The following is a 20,063-nucleotide window of genomic DNA, read 5'->3' as shown; positions in this document are numbered from 1 at the left end:
ATTTATGTTTTAAAATTGCCATTACTTAACTGTGATCCCAATGCAAATCAGCAACACAGGAGTAAAGGGTGAACAAGTCTTGGCATGGGTAAGGAAAGGGCCAGAAAATATTTGATGACCCCATGTTTACAGACAATAGGATGTGGAGAGCTAGCAGGAGCTGTAGGAGTATTTTGGAATTGTCGAGTCTGGAGGTAATAAAGGCTGATGAAGTTTTCAGTAACGTGTGAGCTGAGACAGTGGTTAAGGCAGGTAATGATGCAGAGGTGCAAATAGAGTTCTTACTAACAAAATAGCTAGTTGGAGAAATAAATTGGGAAAAGATATGACACTGAGATTGCGAACAGTCTGTTTTAGCCTTCAACAGTTGCCTTAGAAAGTGATGCAATCAAATAGCGAAGGAATGGAGATGATAGCTTTGACATTCCCAATGTTTATGCATAGGATATTTCAGCTCATTTAGTACTAGATACCTGGCATGCAGCCTGATTATGCAAACACTGTGGAGAGGTTGGAAGCAGTGATATTGAGGTAAAACAGTGAACATGGAAACTTAACCCTGCATTGATGGGGATCCAAGATGGCGGCGACCCAGCAAGACTGAGTCCACAGTGCTCTACCCAAAACTTGGGAAAAGTGGGCTATCCACCCCCACCACACTCACTAAACCATTTATAATAGTTGTTAACCTTAAATAGTTACCTATTAGTACATTTAAATAGTCTAATACTAGCTGGAAAATGAGTAAAGGGAAGGGAACAGGCGGCTCTAAGAAAGCAGGGACCCCTCCCCCACCCTCTCCCTCTTCAGCTGCAACAAAGGTGTCTTCAGCTACTTCAGGAGAGTTACCAATTAAGATGAGCTTTGAGGAGATGTTTGCCAGGTGGGAGGCGAAGATTGATGCTTTTATCGATGAGTCTCGGCAGAGCAGAGAAGCACTATCAGCCGAGCTGCAGAAGCAGGGCAGAGACATTCAGGAATTGGAGTGCCGAGTCAGAGAGGTGGAGTCGAAGGCCGCAGCCTCAGAGACTGGGATAAAATCAACAGCCGACCACATCCGTTTTCTCGAGAATCGAGTCCAGAACCTAGAAAACCACATTGATGACCTCGAAAATCGATGTCGTAGAAAAAATATTCGGTTGTTGGGCCTGCCCGAGCAGGAAGAGGGAGGTCAGCTGACAGCATTCTTAGAGCATTGGCTGCCACAACTTTTAAATCTGCATAATGGATCAGGCCAGGTAAGGGTAGAATGGGCCTACCGGGTCACAGTACGTGGGCCCGGCTCAACCCAGCGCCCACGCCCGGTCCTGTTCCAGCTGCAGAGCTATAGGGAGAGGCAGATGCTCCTGGAAGCCTCAAGAAATCTGGGAAAAGATCCCCAAGCTATGACCCACAAAGGATCCAGGATCATGCTGTTCCAGGACTTCTCCCCAGCTTTGGTCCGAAAGAGGAAGGCATTCGATGAGGCGAAGAAGCGTTTAAGGGACTTAAATATCCAGTACTCCTTACGATATCCAGCGACGCTACGCCTTAGCCACGAAGGATCCATATATAACTTCGGATCACCGGAGAAGGCTAAGGAATTCTTGGACTCTCTTAAATAAACTGTAAGAGATTGTGGACACTGGTCTGCCTTTCCCATTATTTTGGTTTACATCCCTTCATCTTTTCTTATCTTTCCCCCTATGTGTGTATGTATATATATATATGTTGGGGCGTTTGGTTAATGTTGATGGGGAGAGGTGGTTACCTTATTCTATTTTACTTCTGTTTTTAGGAGCGGGGTTGTTTTTCTTTCCCCTGTTATTTTGTGGTATTATATTTAAGTATTACATGTTGAGGTTGTAATCTTATAGTTATATATGGTATTAATATTCCCAAATATATTTAGATGTGGGTGTGGGTGGGGGTGGGGTGTTCACTGTTAACTCTAGCTTTATATTATATTTGAATTCTCCTCATTTTATTGAGGAACACCTGGGTCAAGGGTGGGCACTGGTTGGAAGAGGGTAAGATGGACTGTGGGAGAGGAAGTGACGCTCCCTGGGAACAAGGGAGAAAATCTCCAATTCGGAATGTTTTATATTTTTATACTTAGAAAGAGTTTTTTGTTATATTGTTTTGAGTGTATCAGAGAGTCTTTACTTTTGTAAATCTTGTATGCTCCATGCTCGGGATGTTCTAGATAGGGTTTCCCCTCCCGAGGGGTCTCGGATCTGTCCAGATGATTATGGCTGAACAGTCGGTTAAGTGGTGCACCTGGAATGTCAGGGGGAGTAATTCGCCAGTTAAAAGGAAGAAAATATTATCAAATCTTAAGAAGGAGAGAGTTGATATAGCTCTCCTACAGGAGACACACCTGTCGGATAAAGAACACTTAAAATTACGACAGGGCGGATTTGATCAGGCCTTTTTTTCCTCTTTTAATTCAAAAAGCAGGGGAGTGGTTATCCTTGTCCGGAAGAACTTCCCTTTGAAAATTCTAAATCAGATAAAAGACGAATCTGGACGATATATTTTGATTAAAGCCCTCATAAATGGAGAGGAATATGGGATCTTAAATGTATACTGCCCCCTGGCACACCCCTTTAAATTCATAACGGAAGCTTTTTCAAAACTGATGGCCTTTGGTGCCCGTCATACAATTATAGGGGGAGACTTTAATTGTATTATGGATCCGGAAATAGACAGGATTCCCAAGAGCGCCGCTGGAGTATCTCCCAGATCTAGACAACTGGCGGACCTGAATAAAGAATTAGGATTGGTAGATGTATGGAGATGTCTCCATGCACAGGGTAGAGATTTTTCTTTCTACTCTAATCCACATAAATGTCACACATGAATTGATATGTTTTTTGCCCCATCGATTTTTCTAAACTCTATAGCAACCTGTAAAATAGGTACTATAGCAATCTCTGACCATGCCGCTGTATACATGGAAACTAAGGTAAAGAACAATGGGACATCTGCTCGGCATTGGCGTATGGACCCCTTCCTGATAAAAGATAGCAAATTTTTAAAGTATTTCTCCCAAGAACTTAAAACTTTTTTAGAAATTAATACTGGTACGGCTAGCAATCCGTCAATGATGTGGGAGACCATCAAAGCTTATGCACGAGGTTTGATCATCTCCTATTCAGCGACCCAGAGGAAAATGAAGGGAGAGCAGCAGCGTCTGCTCGAAGCTCGCCTAAAAGCAGCCGAAACAGCATACGCTGATAGACCCTCTATCACAAAATTGCAGAGGATTACAGCTCTTAGGACAGCTTTAAACACCGCGCTTACTCAAACGGCTAAAAGGGAAATATTATTTCCGAAACAAAGATTATATGAATATGGCGACAAACCGGGTAGATACTTAGCATTTCTTGCAAAGAAAAAGAAAGCCCCTCAAACTATTCCGACCATCAAGGAAAGTACAGGTACCCTGACTCATGATCATAAAAAGATCAATGCGACCTTTAAAGAATTTTATTCTGAACTATATAGATCGCAGGATTGTGAAGATAGGATTAGGAGGATGCAGTCATTTTAAAAAAATTTGACCTTCCCGGGCCTGACTCCGGAACAGGTGTCGGCCCTAAATACCCCTTTAACAGTCCAAGAAATACTTGAGGCAATTAGGCAACTTCAGAGCGGAAAAGCACCGGGCCCGGATGGTTTTCAAGCTGAATTCTATAAAGAATTTACAGGAATATTGGTTGACCCACTTATGGATATGTATAATTTTGCGCATAGTCAGGTCTGTCTCCCGCCCACGCTGAAAGAAGCAAATATTTCTCTTATCCTCAAAAAAGGAAAAGACCCAGAAGATTGTGCATCTTACAGACCAATATCCTTACTAAATGTAGACTTTAAAATTCTCTCAAAAATGTTAGCACTAAGACTAGAAAGGGTACTGCCATATATTATAAAGGAGGACCAGACGGGATTTATTAAGGGCCGCAGATCATCCAATAATATCAGAAGGGTCTTGAATATGATCCAAGCCTGTCATCAGGGAAAGATACCAGGAGTAGTAATTTCATTGGATGCGGAAAAGGCATTTGATAGGGTTGAATGGTCATATTTATTTTACACATTGGAAAGGTTTGGCGTTGGACAGGTGTTTACCAAATGGGTTTCAACATTGTATAATGACCCCAAAGCAGCTGTTATTACTAATGGGTTAAGATCGGATGGCTTCAGTGTGGGTAGGGGCTGCCGTCAAGGATGTCCTCTCTCACCATTGTTGTTTACACTGATAATCGAACCATTAGCAGAAGCCATCCGGACTGATCCTAATATAACGGCCCCGAGGATTGGTACAGGTAAACACAAAATTACCCTCTATGCAGATGACGTTCTCTTATTCCTCAGTAATCCTTTAATGTCAGTGCCTCGTCTAATTCAAGTTATTAATACATTTAGTGCATTCTCAGGCTATAAAATTAATTTTTCAAAATCGGAAGCCATGCCAATGGGTGGTCTGGCTATGATACCCCACTTAATGGACGGATCCCCTTTTCCCTTCCATTGGTCCCTGGAGGGCTTCTTATATTTAGGTATTTTTATCACGCCAGTATTTGATCAGCTGTATAGGGCTAATTTTGTACAATTAATGGAAAGGATAAGGCAGGACCTCCAGCGATGGAGAGACCTTCCGATTTCCTGGCTAGGGAGAATAGCATTAATTAAAATGAATGTTCTGCCCTGTCTCTTATATCCTATGAGAATGCTCCCGCTGATGCTGCCAAGGCTAGCCCTACGTAAATTATATGGCTGGTTGGGCTCCTTTATTTGGAACCATAGACGGCCCCTTATTAAGCTGAAGAAGCTACAGCTTCCACAGGCAAGGGGAGGACTGGACTTCCCAGACTTTAGGAAATATCAGTTAAGCTCCCTACTAAGTTACATAGCTGATTGGGTTTCATCTGATCCACAATCAATTTGGCTGGATATCGAAGCCTCCCAAGTAAAATACCCACTTATTAACCTTTTATTTTCAGATAAGAGGAAAATCATTACAGACCACTGTAAAAATCCCATAATATTAAACACAATTAAGGCCTGGAATATAATGCGGCAAAATGAGGGTAACTCACATAAAACATCCCCCCATGCACCAATAGTAGGCGCATGGGGATTCCAACCGGGGATTACAGATGCCACCTTTAAACTCTGGAGATCCAGGGGCATCTCATGCTTAGCGGACCTATTTAAAGATGGGATCCTGATGTCCTTTGAGCAGCTGCGTCTGAAATTCGGAATACCTAATGGGGATCTCTTTCGATACTTCCAAGTTCGAGATTATATACAGAGGAAGACTACATTAATAGATAGTCTTTATAAATCAGACAGAGAACGTAATGTCTTACGACCAGCGGGGGCATCCTCCGTTAGTACTATATACCATTTGCTACATGATGGAGTCTCAGGAGACATGGATGACCTGCTTAAAACATGGGAGCAGGATTTGGGGCTAGAAATCTCTGAGGATATGTGGAATGACATTTGGGAAAATGCTAGAAGAATTGCTATCTGTAACAGAACTCAGGCTATCCAACTAAAGATACTTCATAGGGCCCATATAGCTCCGGCTCGACTGGCAAAATTCAAGGCAGGAGCATCTCCAATGTGTCCTAAATGCAAAATAGAGGTGGGTACTCTTGCACATTGTCTGTGGACTTGTCAGAAAGTCCGCAGATACTGGACTAAAGTGGCAAATACCCTGACAGAAATTTTAGGAACGGAAATTAGGGTGGACCCTGTATCTCTCCTTTTGGGCTTTTCGAACCTCTCATCTCTGGATATGCATGGGAAGAGACTATTTTCTATTCTCTCTTTCTGTGCAAGGAAAAATATTTTGGTGAACTGGGTGGCTGAGGGCCCCCCTGGACTTTCAAATTGGCACAGATTAATTATGGAATATATCCCCCTTGACTTCCTCACAAATATGGTGCACCGAAAGACTGAATTATTTTATAAAATATGGCAGCCCTTTTTGAATTATATAAATGCAGATATTTCGGCTATCCTAACAAGGGCTTTTATTTAGTGAAGATTTCAGACCGGGCTGCTCCTGGGCCCCTTGGGAGAGGAATCCTGCGCGAATACGGGTTTTATTATATTTGATGTTTATACATTCCGAGCATGTAAGAGACTTAGGTATACACTCTGGTTAGTTATAGGTTAGATTAGTAGAAAGTTGAGTTTTTTTTTTCTTTCTTTTTTCGTTTCTTTTTTTTCTTTTTTTGTTTTCTTTCTTTCTCTTTTCTTTGTTAAATTATGACTATTGTATATATGATTTAATTGTACATCAATGTTTGTATTTGAGAGTTTTGTTTATTTTTGTAAATTTGCAAAAATGTTAAATTTCAATAAAAATATCTACAAAAAAAAACCCTGCATTGATGACAACATTCAAAAATAGAGAATATGTAGAAGAGAAGTTGGAGTAGGCTAAGAATAGATTATTGTGGGACACTAGAAATAACAATATGGAAATAGTAAAAGAAGCCAATGTAAGTGATACTCTGGGTAGAGATAGATAGAAAACAATGGAACCCTCCAGGTGAGTGACATTAAGACTACAAGACCATTAGAGTGACATTAAGACCATAGATTCACTGCCCTCTAGGAGAAGAAATTCGTCCCCATCTGTGCCTTAAATGTGTGATCCTTTATTCTGAGGTTATGCCCTCAAATACTAGACTCTCCCACAAGGGGAAACAGCTTCTCTTCTTTTAGCCTATCAAGTTCCCTAAGAATAACGTACGTTTCAATAAGGTCATGGCTCATTCTTCTAAATTCCAATGATTACAAACCCAATCCACACAACCTCTCCTCATAAAGACAGTCCCTCTATACCTGATATCAGCCCAGTGAACCTTATCTGAACTACCTCCTCTGCCTGTACGTCTTTTCTTAGATAACAATCCCAAAACTGTTCGCTATGTTTCAGCTGTGGTCTGACTATTGCCTTGTGTACTTTTAGCAATACTTCCCTACTATTAATACTCCATTCCATTTGCATTCAAGAGCAATGTTCCATTTGTTTTTCCCCATTCCCTGCTGAACTTGGATGGATGAGGATTCCCAAATTCTTCAGTTCCGTAGCGTTCTGCAGTCTTGCTCCATTTAAGTGATATTCAATTCCTCTGTTCAACCGCCAAAATGCAAAGCCTCAATTTTTCCACATTATATTCCATCTGCCAAGTATTATCCTCACTCACATAACCTGTCCATAATGCTCTACAGACTTTTTGTGTGATCTTCATTACTTACATTCCCACCTATTTTTGTGTCATCCACAAATTGTCTATGAACATTCACTTTCCTCATCAAAATCCTTAATATATATTATTCCACCCAGCCAGATGCCTGTAGCAAAGTGCTGAAGGAGGAAGGTCTGGTTAACTGTGTCAAAGGCTGTCACCAGTCCAAGCAGGATGTGGAGGGATCGTTTATATTTTCACAGTTTTGTTGGGTGCCATTTGTAATTTAGATGAAAAATTTCTTCAGCATGGTTTGTGCGAAGATTTGTAGCTCGGGTGCTCGTTGTTGTGGTTCTGTTCGCCGAGCTGGAAGTTTTTGTCGCAAACGTTTCGTCCCCTGGCTAGGCGACATCATCAGTGCTCTGGAGCCTCCTGCGAAGCTCGGCGAACAGAACCACAACAACGAGCACCCGAGCTACAAATCTTCGCACAAACCTTGAACACTTACGGGCGAGAGACGCTGAGACAAGCCAGGAGCTTCGCAGGAGGCTCCAGAGCACTGATGATGTCGCCTAGCCAGGGGACGAAACGTTTGCAACAAAAACTTCCAGCTCGGCGAACAGAACCACAACAATTTCTTCAGCATCTTTGTGAAGTGTAGTATTGTATAAAAATTGTCAATATAACACTGAAATTGGAGCTATTTCATTTTTGGTTACTCTGCAATTCCAGGTGCTTGCTGAAAGCGAACAGTTGCGTAAGGAAGCTGATGATCTAGGTCCGCGTGCAGAACTGGATCACTGGAAGAAAAGAATGTCAAGGTTCAATTATCTGCTTGATCAATTAAAGAGTCAGGATGTGAAAGCAGTACTTGGAGTTCTCACTACGGCAAAGTCTAAACTTCTTAAGGTGCTTCCTCTGATCTTCTCCATTGCTTGAACTTCTCAAAAGATTAGAAAGTGGGTGACAAAATGGGTTTGAATTATATCTCTTCATACCTTCAGTACCAATAGCTTTTAAATACAGTCTAGTATAATACAGATGTTAAAGCTGAGTGCAAGGTTTTGAGTACATCAGGTCAGGGTATTTTCGTATCAGTATTCTTACCAATTTTCCTGATGTGTGCAAGTTAAAAATGTTGAATAAAATGTGTATTCTTTTCAGCAGTATGCATAGTCTGTGCTGTCAAATGACTGTAAATTTTGTATCACTAACGTTGATGCTTCTTGTATGTTATTAGTCAACAATGTAGGGATAGTGCTGTTTTAAAACAATAAAGCCACAAATAACAAATGCTGGGAGACACTTATATAGAGTGACTGAATACATTACATAGTCTGTATGGTATTTGGAGATTATTATTTTAAAGGGAAACAAAAAAATTACTTTTTTTTTGATTGGCCTCTAGTAGTTACTTTAAGGAACTCTGATTGGGCTGTTCAACACATGTACAGAAGCACGCTCCATCAATGTGCTCCCAGAAATTGTAATTAGGGTCCTATATCTGGGGTAGGATTCCAACTTGCATAAATACACAATGTCCGACAGGAAACAGTTGGACCACTTTGAGCTCAGCTTTAATATGGATCAAGAGGGCCTTGGGCATCAGTGGGTAGGCACCTCAAGTTTAAAATCTCCCCCTTTTGTTTCTTTATGCATTGTTAGTCTGACATGTGTTAATTAGTGGAAGCTTTTGGTACTTTCACAGGTTTCCACACTTCTCATTATAATCGTTGCCAACTTTGAACATTCATTTCCAGTAGTGCTTGTTTCTGTTTTATGGCTATTCTCTCCCTGATCATGATGTTCTCAGTTCTGATCTCTAGTAGTTTATCCTCATACTTAGTCTAGCCTGACCATTTTCATTTACTGAATTTGTTATCATCCATTCCTGTCAAAATCATCTAATTCTGTGTGTCTTGAAACTTCCAGTGCCTTCTTTTGTAAAGCCTTACATTTTTATTTTAATTTAGTTAGCAGTAAACCATAGAAACAATTTCATCACTCATTTGTTAGATGTAACTTTCCATTTGTAAACATCATGCACTGAACATGTGCCTCCATATTTCTTAAACTTTCTCTTCTGATCATTTTTACATTATGTTCTATACCTTCACCTTTGCTTGACTAATGATGGTTTAAGTTAACTGAGTGCTCATTTTGTAACAGCCCTGAATTCTCTCATCCTCTTGAACATGGATAGTTCCTTTAACTTCTAATTTTCACGGATGCGTTTTCATTTTGTCTTTCCTACCCTATCTCCTAGACCCCAGTCTTGTTAAAGCTTCCGTTTGCCCATGTTCTCCTTCTTAAACCTTTTGAAGTTCACAGCTCCTGCCTGTTTTCTGATGCATTTCAAAGTGCAGTGTCATCCTGACATACAATTAAGAATCCCTTTGTCTGCCTAACTTTTTTCCTTACATTGTCTCATTTGGATTGAGTCTCCACCTATCTGCTCACTTCTCCCCATCACCATAAACCCCCTGGTCGCCCCCCCCCCCCCCACAACGTAAATACCACTTTTTCCTGGATGCTACAATTTCTAAAGAAGGGCCACTGAACTTAGAGTGTTAACTCTGTTTTCTATCCATAGATGCTGCCTGACCTAATCAGTATCTCTTATAATTTCTGTTTTTGTTTCAGATTTCCAACATCTGCAGTTCTTTGTCTTATATTACATCTGTTTTCTTGTTATATGGTGTACAAGCTTAGAAAGTGATAGGCAGGCAGAACCTAAGTGAATTTTACTTATGAGGGATTACTTTTTTGCATATAATGGGGAAAAATTTGACTTTGTACAAATTACTGTTAACTGCTTTCTTATTTAGTCAAAAACTTCTGCATTGTCTATTGTACTCCTAGACCTGGCGAGAGCTGGACATTAGAATCACTGATGCAGGTAACGAGGCTAAAGATAACGTAAAGTACCTGTACACGCTAGAAAAATTTTGTGATCCGTTATATAACAATGATCCGGTAAGTGTTTACGATTTCCTCCTGCTGGTAACAAATGAGTGGAATTCAAGAATTGTCACAGTAAAGAACAAGTCAACTTGGATCACCATGCCTGTGCTGACTCTCTGCAAGAGCAGCTCAGCTGGAGAGCAAACCCGCCCTTTCCCACAGTTCTGCCACTTGTTTCTCTTCAGGAGCTTATCAAAGTAATTTTTAAAAACCCGGATTGAATCTGCCTCCACTGTGCAGTTCAGACGTGCGTTCAGATCTCAACCATTTACTGTGTAAATGTTTTTTTCTTTATGCTCCATTGGTTCAAGTAATTAATTTTAAATTGATACCTTCTGATTCTTAACGTTTTCACCAATGGAAACAGTATTCAAGTATCTGCTCTGTTTAGGTCCCTCATTATTAAAGACATTTTATCAAATTTTCTCTTAACTTTGTCTCCTATAAAGAAGACAAATTCCAATTTTTCCAACTTCCCCTTTGACTGAAATCCCTCACCAACAGTGCCATTTGTGTAAACCTTTCTTGCTCCCTCTCTGAAGTCTTTCTAAAGCATGACACCACACTCCAGTTGAAAGCAAGTTTTATTTTGCTTCTTTATAACTTTCTAGCTTTTATTTTGAGTGAGCTGGATGTTCACCCTTGGACATTACGATCGCACATCCGTTCTTCTGGTGCTGATGGTGGGATTTTCACAAGGAGAGGCAATAATTAGCTTGATTGGGTTCAGCCTGTCATTACCATCACAGAAAGGGATGGCGCAAGCTCCGATCAGGACCAATAAAGTGGCCATCTCTTCTTTCGCCTTGTTGCTGCAAGAAATTGACAGTCTTCAGTGAAATTTGCTATCATCCCCTGGAAGCGCTGGCTGAACTTTGAGCACTTGAGTAATTGTTGTTGTTGCTGATCCCGGTACAAGCTAATAGGTTGATGTTGCAGTGAAAGATTTTTCAGCACATACTCTGATTCTTTGCTGTACAGTCTGAGAAACCCAGGTCAGATGGTTCAAACTGTCTCACTGCTGTCTCGCTGCACATAGAGTCATAGAGATGTACAGCTTGGAAAGAAACCATTTCGTCCAACCTGTCCACGCCGACCAGATATCCCAACCCAATCTCGTCCCACTTGCCAGCACCCGGCCGATATCCCTCCAAACCTATCCTATTCATATACCCATCCAAATGCCTTTTAAATGTCGCAATTGTGCCAGCCTCCATCACTTCCTCTGGCAGCTCATTCCATACACTTACCACTCTTTGCGTGAAAAAGTTGCCCCTTTGGTCTCTTTTATATCTTTCCCCTCTCACCCTAAACCTTAGCCCTCGAGTTCTGGACTCCCCCACCGCAGGGAAAAGACTTTGTCTATTTATCCTATCCATGCCCCTCATGATTTTATAAACTTCTATAAGGTCACACCTCAGCCTCCGACGCTCCAGGGAAAACAGCTCCAGCCTGTTCAACCTCTTCCTATAGCTCAAATCCTCCAACCATGGCAACATCCTTGTAAATCTTTTCTGAACCCTTTCAAGTTACATAACATCCTTCCAAGAGGAAGGAGACCAGAATTGCACACAATATTCCAACAGTGGCCTAACCAATGTCCTGTACAGCCGCAACATGACCTCCCAACCCCTGTACTCAGTACTCTGACCAATAAAGGAACTATGTGGCAAACATCTACAACCAGCTGTGTTAGAGAAATTCAAAGATTCACAACCCTTTGAATGAAGCAATTTTTCCTCATCTCAATCCTAATTGATTGGTGTCCGATCCTGACACTGCCTCTGTTTTTGTTGGTCAGGCGTCTAAAACTCAACCTCTCAATGTCTGGTCCATCAACCCCCTTCTGAAACTCTCATTTTTGTTGAGATTGTGTCTCATTTTTATAAGCTCCGGAGAATACAGACCCAATTTACTTAATCTCTCATCATGAGACTGCCCCTTCATCCCAGGGAACAATTTAGCAAACCTTTACTGTATAGAAAATACAAAATGTAAGTAGGTATTAGTAGGAGCTAGGCAATAATCTTTATTTGTGATTTTTTTTGGTATTGTGTTCCGATCAAAAGACATTGTAGCCGACAAAGAAATAGATGGTAACATCCTTCAGCCAGAAATGTGAAATGCAAGTAACATCAAGTCCTCCAGGGTTAAAACCAGTGTAAAACATACAAAGAACAGCAACACTGACAGATTTTGGGGAAATAAAGTTTGTCAAGCTCACTTAAACTATCAAGTGCACATATGGGGTGGTCGAATATTGGTTTGATTATCCACAACAAATCACCACAAATGGTGCTGATTATCAGGTCTTGGAAAAATACAAATTAATGACTTTTGTGTACCAAAATTGTGCTAAAGATATGTAATTCACAGCAGATAATGATCATGAAGCCTGTGTAAAATTACTGTCAGTTACTCTCTGTTCTGAAGCAAGTTCACAAATCTGAAACATTACACCTGTTTCTCTTGAGGCGAAAGTGCTTGACCCTCTAAGTATTTGCGGTATTTTCTGCTCTTAGTTCAGATTTCCAATAATCTATAATATTTTGACTTTAAAAGGAACTGGTTAAGCCACACACAAAAGTCAGTACAAGGTCAGTGGCATATTTAAAAAAAAAAGGATGTGGCAAACACCAAAGAATCAGCCAAGTTATTCCAAAAATGTGTAAGATTTTTAAATGCTTTTAATGCAAGGCACTGACAGTAGGACCTTGCAAAACACCAGTCATTTCCCCCATTAACCCTCGAGGGCTGCCTCCAATCAAACTCTATACTAACTGAGGCAACCCAGTTCCAATGTCACTAAGCAGATAACTTATTTTGATACCAAATTATTACTATTACAGTTCATGAAATATGTGAATCTACTGGAAGCAGGGTTAATCTAAAAAAGGAGTAGACCATACAGTAGAGCAGACTTTAATTCCTGCCAAGAAATTTGGCAAGGCCCCATCAAGAACAGAACCAGGGATACTTAGACTATTTCAACAGCCAAGGAATATTGGCATCCTGTTTGTTAATTTCTCAACTAAAACATGAAGTCTGAAGTTACTATGGAGAGTAGAAGGAGACATATTTGCTAGAAATACATCTTAATGCATTAGAACAAGCTGGAATGCAACTACATAGAGGCAGATTCATGAAGGTGGAAAGGGGACAGGTAGTGGAGGAAGATGGAATGGTCATGTCGAACATCCTGAAGAAACAAACTACACCAAGATGAAAAACTATACCACAGCTACAGTCACACTAGATACTGCCCTTGAAAGAAGGTTCAACAATGCAAATTGATCAGACCTAAGTGATCAAACAAGTATTAGAAGGCATTGCCAAGGAGAGAAAAGAAAGTTGAAACAGGTTGGACATCTATTGCTGAGGAGAGAATAAGAAGTGTGGATTTTGAAAGGAAATAGGTCAATGTAAAATCACTGGGCACTGCTGCTGATATCATCAAGCATAATTGAGTGATTAAGGGCTGAACAGGGAGAAAATAGAGGGAGCAATCTTCAATTAAAATAACTGTCAAAGAAGTTGGCAAGCAGGTCATAGGTCAATGGACAAGGTATGCTTGGAGGAAGAATCAAGCAGAGGGGCAGAAGACTGTGGAGTGTATCCAACTCTGCTGACAATGCAAAGGAAGGTTTAAAAAAAAGGATAGTAAGGAAATGGAGACTGAGATCATTTGCAATAGCTACATTTATCAAACACATTCTCTGTTCAAGGCTCACTGTCATAGCAGCTGACATGCTGCTGAACCGTGTCTAACTTAAGGTAGTAAAGTATTATCAATTTCTTGTAAATGTGACCCCAGATGCTTGTGGCAGCCACACCTACAGATTATTCAAGTAAACTATATTCACAGCAACAGTTTCATTGCCAAATTTAGCTTTAGAGACCATATCCTCTCCCTCAGAATGACAAACCATTTCCATCTTTATAACATCTCAAAACTGGTCTAAATGTTTATTTTTATTTCATTTTTAAGTGTTGTCACCATTGGTCTCAATTACTCTAAACGCTCTCTTTTCTCAAAGTTCAGCCTTCAAAAACTCCAATTTAAAAAAAAATTCTGTTCCATTCATTGTAACATTTTTTAACTCAGTCAGTTAAAACTCTTTTCTTTACTGATCAAAATCAGCTCTCCACCCCTCCCCATACATATTAAATTTAAAATCCTCATTTTTATATCTTCCCTGACTTCATCCCATTCAATCTGTGCAACTGACTGGAACCCTGTATCCTACCTACCGAACAATCCAATACTTTGTTATATACTTGCTGTCAATTTCCCAAACCCTCTGGATGAAATTTCACAATCATCCAATTGGAACATACTTTCTAGAATCCTTAAGAAGATAAAAAAAGAGCAGCAGTAGATCATTAAACTCCGAGTCCACTCAGCCATTCAATGAGATCATAGCTGATCTTTTATCTCAAAGTATTTTCCTGCACTATCTTCATAAGCCTTGATGTTTTAATAGCTAGATATTTGTTGATCTCTGTCTTGAAGAACATACTGAATGATTGAATTTCCAAAGCCCTCCAGGACTGAAGAAATTCATCCTCATCTCAGTGTTAAAAATGGCTCAAACTTTATTCTGAAATTCTGTCCCTGGTTCTAAACCTTTCAGCCAGCAGAAACACCTTGCACCTACCCTGTCAATCCTCAGAAAAACTTTTGTATCTGGTATAAATGTGATCATTTATTTTTCTGTTTAAACGCCAAATAAAGATCCAGTCTATTTAATATTTCCTCACAGAGCAATTCCTCCATCCCAGGAATTAGTTTGTTGAGGTTGAATTATATTTTCTATAGAGGGATTGTATTTTCCTTGAGATAAGGCAAAACCTTTTTTTTAAAACTTAGTAATGGACTGTGGGCCAGTATTTATTATCCATCCCCAAATGACCCCAGGGCCGTTAAGAATCATTCACGTTGCTGTAGATCTGGAGTCACATGTAGGCCAGACCAGGTAAGGGCAGATTTCCTTCCCTAAAAGGACATTAGTAGACTATAAGACATAGGAGCAGAAATTAGGCCATTGACCATTGATCCCTTTGAAAATCAAGAACTTATCCATTTCTGACTTAAATATAATCAATGACTTGGCCTCCGCAGCCTTCTGTGGCAATGGTTTTCATAGGTTCACTACCCTCTGGCTGAAGACGTTTCTCCTCATCTCTGTTCTAAAGGGTTTTCCTTTACTCTGTAAGGCTCTGCCCTTGGGTCCTCGTCTCTCCTGTTAATAGAAAGATCTTCCCTATGTCCATTCTGTCTAGGACATTCAGTATTTTGTATGTTTCAATTAGATCCCCCCTCATCCTTCTAAATTCCATAGAGTGTATTCCCAGATCCTCAAACGTTCTTTATATGTTAAGCCTTTCATTCCTGGGATCATTCTCATGAACCTCCTCTGGATCTGCTCCAGAGCCAATACATCCTTCCTCACATATGGGGCCCAATATTGTTCACAATATTCTAAATATGATCTGACCAGACCCTGAAAAACCTCAGAAAGACATCCCTGCTTTTATATTCTAGTCCTCTCAAAATTGTATTTGTCTTCCTAACTACCAACTCAACCTGCAAGTTTACCTTAAGAGAATCCTAGACTAGGACTCCCAAGTCCCTTGGCACTTCAAATTTATGAATTTTCTCCCTATTTAGAAAATAATCCATGCCTCCATTCTTCCAACTAAAATGCATGACCTTACACTTTGCCATGTTGTATTCAATCTGTCAATTGTCTGTCCACTCTCCCAACCTGTCCAAATTATTCTACAGCCTCCCCGACTCTTCAATACTACCCATCCCTCCACCTAACATGTATCATCTGCAAACACAGCCAGAATGTCCTCAGTTCCTTCATCTAGATCATTAATGTACAAAGTGAAAAAATTGTGGTCCCAACACTGAGCCTTGCGGAACACCACTATTCACCTGTCATCCTGAGAAGAACGCTTTTACCCCCCCACCACTCTCTGCTTTCTGCCAAACAGCCAATCCCCTACTCATGCTCGTACCTTGCCTCTAACAACATGGGCTCTCATCTTACTCAGCAGCCTCCTGTGTGACATCTTGTCAAAGGCGTTCTGGAAATCCAAGTTGATAACATCCATTGGCTCTCCGTAGTCTAACCTGTTCATTACCTCCACAAAGAACTGTATAACAAAATTGTCAGTTATGACCTCCCCTTGAGGAAACTATACTGACTTAGCTCTATTTACCATGCACTTCCAAGTATTCAGAAATCTCATCCTCCACAATGGACTCCAAGGTCTTACCAACGACCGAGGTCAGGCTAATCAGCCTGTAATTTCCCATCTTTTGCCTTATTCCCTTGTTAAATGGGAGGTTAAATCAGCGATTTTGCAGTCCTCTGGGACCCTCCCTGACTCCAGTGATTCCTGAAAGATCACCGTTAATGCCTCCACTATCTCTTCAGCTATCTCCTTCAGAACTCTGGGGTGTAGACCATCTCGTCCAGGTGATTTATCCATCTTCAGACTTTTCACTTTTTCTAGCACCTTCTCCTTGGTGATCGTCACTATAATTACCTCTGTCCTAACGCCCTTGAACTTTTGGAATGTTACTCATACCTTCCACCATAACTGACACAAAGTACTTGTTCAGTTCCTCAGCCATTTCTTTGTCCTCCTTTATTTCTTCTCCAGCACCATTTTTCAGTGGCCCAATGTCCACTTGTGCCTCTGTTTTGCTGCTAATAAATCTAAAGAAACTTTTGCAATCCTCTTTTATATTACTGGCTAGCTTACCCTCATATTTAATCTTCTCCCTCTTTATTTCTTTTTTAGTTGTCCTATGTAGAGGAGTTGGGAAGTCATGTTGCAGCTATACAGGGCATTGGTTAGGCCACTGTTGAAATATTGCATGCAATTCTGGTCTCCTTCCTATCAGAAAGATGTTGTGAAACTTGAAAGGGTTCAGAAAAGATTTACAAGGATGTTGCCAGGGTTGGAGGATTTGAGCTGCAGGGTGAGGCTGAACAGGCTGGGCCAGTAACTGTGGAATGAGAAGCAAAGTTAATATTTCAGGTTTGTGATCTTGAATTTGCTTGATATCTCTTTGGGAAGAAGTTTCTCCGAGCATGTACTGTTATGGTGTTTACTGCATTCTTCAGCATGAAATTTCTTTGCACTTGCTGGAACTGTAAATTTTTAATGATGTGACAATGGTATGAATGGTCATTAATGTGAACAACGGGTATCCCCTTAACTATTAAAGCTTATAGATTGAAAAAGGAATGACATTGTAACTGAGAAGTTGAGTGAATTATAGTCAACTCAAAATACAGCAAGAGATATAAATAAATAGAGAGATTGGATTAGGAGGCAGAAAGCAAAACGTTAAAATCTTGACCAACAATTTATTGTATATAATAATAAGACTAATCTGTTGAAATTGGTCTAATTCTGGCCACGGTTTGATTTATAAACTATGAATGATTTATACAATTAAAAATATGTTAAATTCCAGCCATTTGATTCTGTGGCATGTTTAATAGGCGATCTCTGTGCAAATCCAGCAAGATCTTTTTAATACTGTTGAACCTAAGGGTGAGATGTCATTTAAGCAAGGGAAATTGCAGTCTGGCTTAAATTGCCCATAACGTTCAGGAGCCCACAACATCCTGGCTTTCGCACTGAATTATGCAGTAATTATACATTTAAAAAGAATATGTGCTTGTATTGTTGAGACTTTTTGAGCAAGATCCAGTTGATTGTAAAGCAAAATGTGACAGAATTCAGATAACCATGTAAGGATTCTTAACTAACTTGTATATTTAACTTTAATGTAGGTTTCCATGGTGGAAGCGATCCCAGGGCTAATCAATGCAATTCGAATGGTTCATAGCATCTCCCGTTACTATAATACTTCAGAGAAGATTACTTCTTTGTTTGTAAAGGTATGATGCCAAAATTATAACACTTTTGTACGATAATTGCTAAAGATTCCTTAATGCAAAAGGAAAATAAATAAAATTCCATACATTCGAATAGTCATTACTTATAGTATAGTTTTTTTCAGAATGCATGATTTGTACCCTAATGAAGATGAGCAAATGAGAGCAATGTTTTTCTACTGAATTGATAGTGGTGCATTGATTTGTTGATTTCCAGGTGACCAATCAAATGATAACAGCATGTAAAGCACACATAACAAATAATGGGACAGCTACAATTTGGGATCAACCACAAGAAGTGGTGGTTAAAAAACTGAAGGCTGCCATTCAGTTAAACCAGGTAAAAATGCCACCTTAAAATAATTAACCATTTTGTGAGTTTGAATGAGATTACCTTTCATTCTTCGAAACTACCGAGAACAGGTCTGGTTTGCCCAGTCTCTCTTTATAGAACAGCCCGCCAATTTGGGAACAAGTCTGGTGACCTTTGTTACACCGTCCTCTATGGCAATAATATCTTTCTTGAGATATGGAGACTAAAACTGCATGAGTACCCAGGTGATGTCTAACCAAGTTAAGATCCAGTTGAAGTAAGTAAGGTTAGATCACATGGTCTATGGGGAGCTGGCCAATTGAATACAAAATTGGCTTGAAGATAGAAGACAGTGAGTGGTGCTTTTCCGACTGGAGACCTATGACTACTGGTATGCCAGAAGGATCAGTGCTGGGTCCCCTGCTTTTTGTCACTTATATAAATGAAATGGATGTGGATATATATGGTTAGTAAATTTGCAGATGGCATCAAAATATATGGTGTAGTGCACACTGAAGAAGATTATCTCAGACTACAACGGGACCTTGATCAGATAGGCCAATGGGCCGAGGAGTGGCAGATGGCGTTTAGTTTAGACAAATGTGAGGTGTTGTATTTTGGAAAAGCAAAACCAGGGCAGGACTTATACACTTAATGATAGGGTCCTAGGGAGTGTTTCCAAACAAAGAAATCTGGGAGTGCAGGTTTATAGTTCTTTGAAAGTGGAGTCACAGGTAGACATGATGGTGAAGAAGCATTTGACATGCTTGCCTTCATTGGTTAGAACATTGAGTACAGGAGTTGGGATGTCATGTTGTGGCTGTACAGAACATTGGTGAGGCAACTTTTAGAAAACTGTGTTTAATTCAGGTCGCCCTTCTATAGGAAGGATGCTGTTAAACTTGAGAGGGTTCAGAGAAGATTTACAGGGATGTTGACAGGACTGGAGGGTTTGAGTTACAGGGAGATGCGGAATAGGCTGGGGTTTTTTTCCCTGAATGACAGAGACTGAGTGGTGACCTTATAGAGATTCTAAAATAATGAGGGGCAAAGAAAAGGTGAATAGGCAAGGTCTTTTTCCTTGGCAGAAGTGGGTACTGCAGATGCTGGAAATCAGAGTCTTGATTAGAGCGGTTCTGGAAAAAACACAGCAGATCAGGCAGCATCTGAGGAGCAGGAAAATTGACGTTTCGGGCAAAAGCCTTTCGTCAGGAATGAAGGCAGGGAGCTCTCTGGGATTGAGAGATTTATCCTGCTCCACGGATGCTGCCTGACCTGCTGTGCTTTTCTAGCACCATTCTAATCAAGGTCTTTTTCTTTGAATAGGGTCAGCCAAAACTAGAGGACATAGGTTTAAAGTGAAAGGGGAAAGATTTAAAAAGGACCTAAGGGGTTACATTTTCATGCAGGGGGTGGTGTGTGTATGGAACAAGCTGCCAGAGGAAGTGATAGAGGTAGGTACAATGACAACATTTAAAAGGATGGATATATGAATAGGAAGGGTTGAGAGGGATATGGGAAAAATACTGACAAATGGGACTAGATCAGACTGGGGTGCCTGGTCAGCGTGGACAAATTGAGTTGAAGGGTCTGTTTCCGTACTGTATGACTCTAAGTCTTCACTACTGCTGTACTATGAGGTTGACAGGTTTATTTGCTGTG

General features: G+C 40.3%; 1 protein-coding gene across 1 annotated transcript in view; it reads left to right on the top strand.

The window, feature by feature from the left end:
* The window catches only part of dnah5 (dynein, axonemal, heavy chain 5), a 298,393-nt gene that overhangs the window by 30,640 nt on the left and 247,690 nt on the right, over positions 1–20,063 (top strand). Inside the window, exons 7-10 of the mRNA XM_060825297.1 lie at positions 7,929–8,105; positions 10,059–10,172; positions 17,984–18,091; positions 18,306–18,428. Of these exons, the coding sequence (XP_060681280.1) occupies positions 7,929–8,105; positions 10,059–10,172; positions 17,984–18,091; positions 18,306–18,428 (522 nt within the window). The remainder of the gene's footprint in view (positions 1–7,928; positions 8,106–10,058; positions 10,173–17,983; positions 18,092–18,305; positions 18,429–20,063) is intronic.

The sequence above is a fragment of the Hemiscyllium ocellatum genome, chromosome 5 (genome assembly GCF_020745735.1).
Source record: "Hemiscyllium ocellatum isolate sHemOce1 chromosome 5, sHemOce1.pat.X.cur, whole genome shotgun sequence".
NCBI classification, from domain to species: Eukaryota; Metazoa; Chordata; class Chondrichthyes; order Orectolobiformes; family Hemiscylliidae; genus Hemiscyllium; species Hemiscyllium ocellatum.
This window is presented reverse-complemented; position numbering and strand designations above follow the sequence as displayed.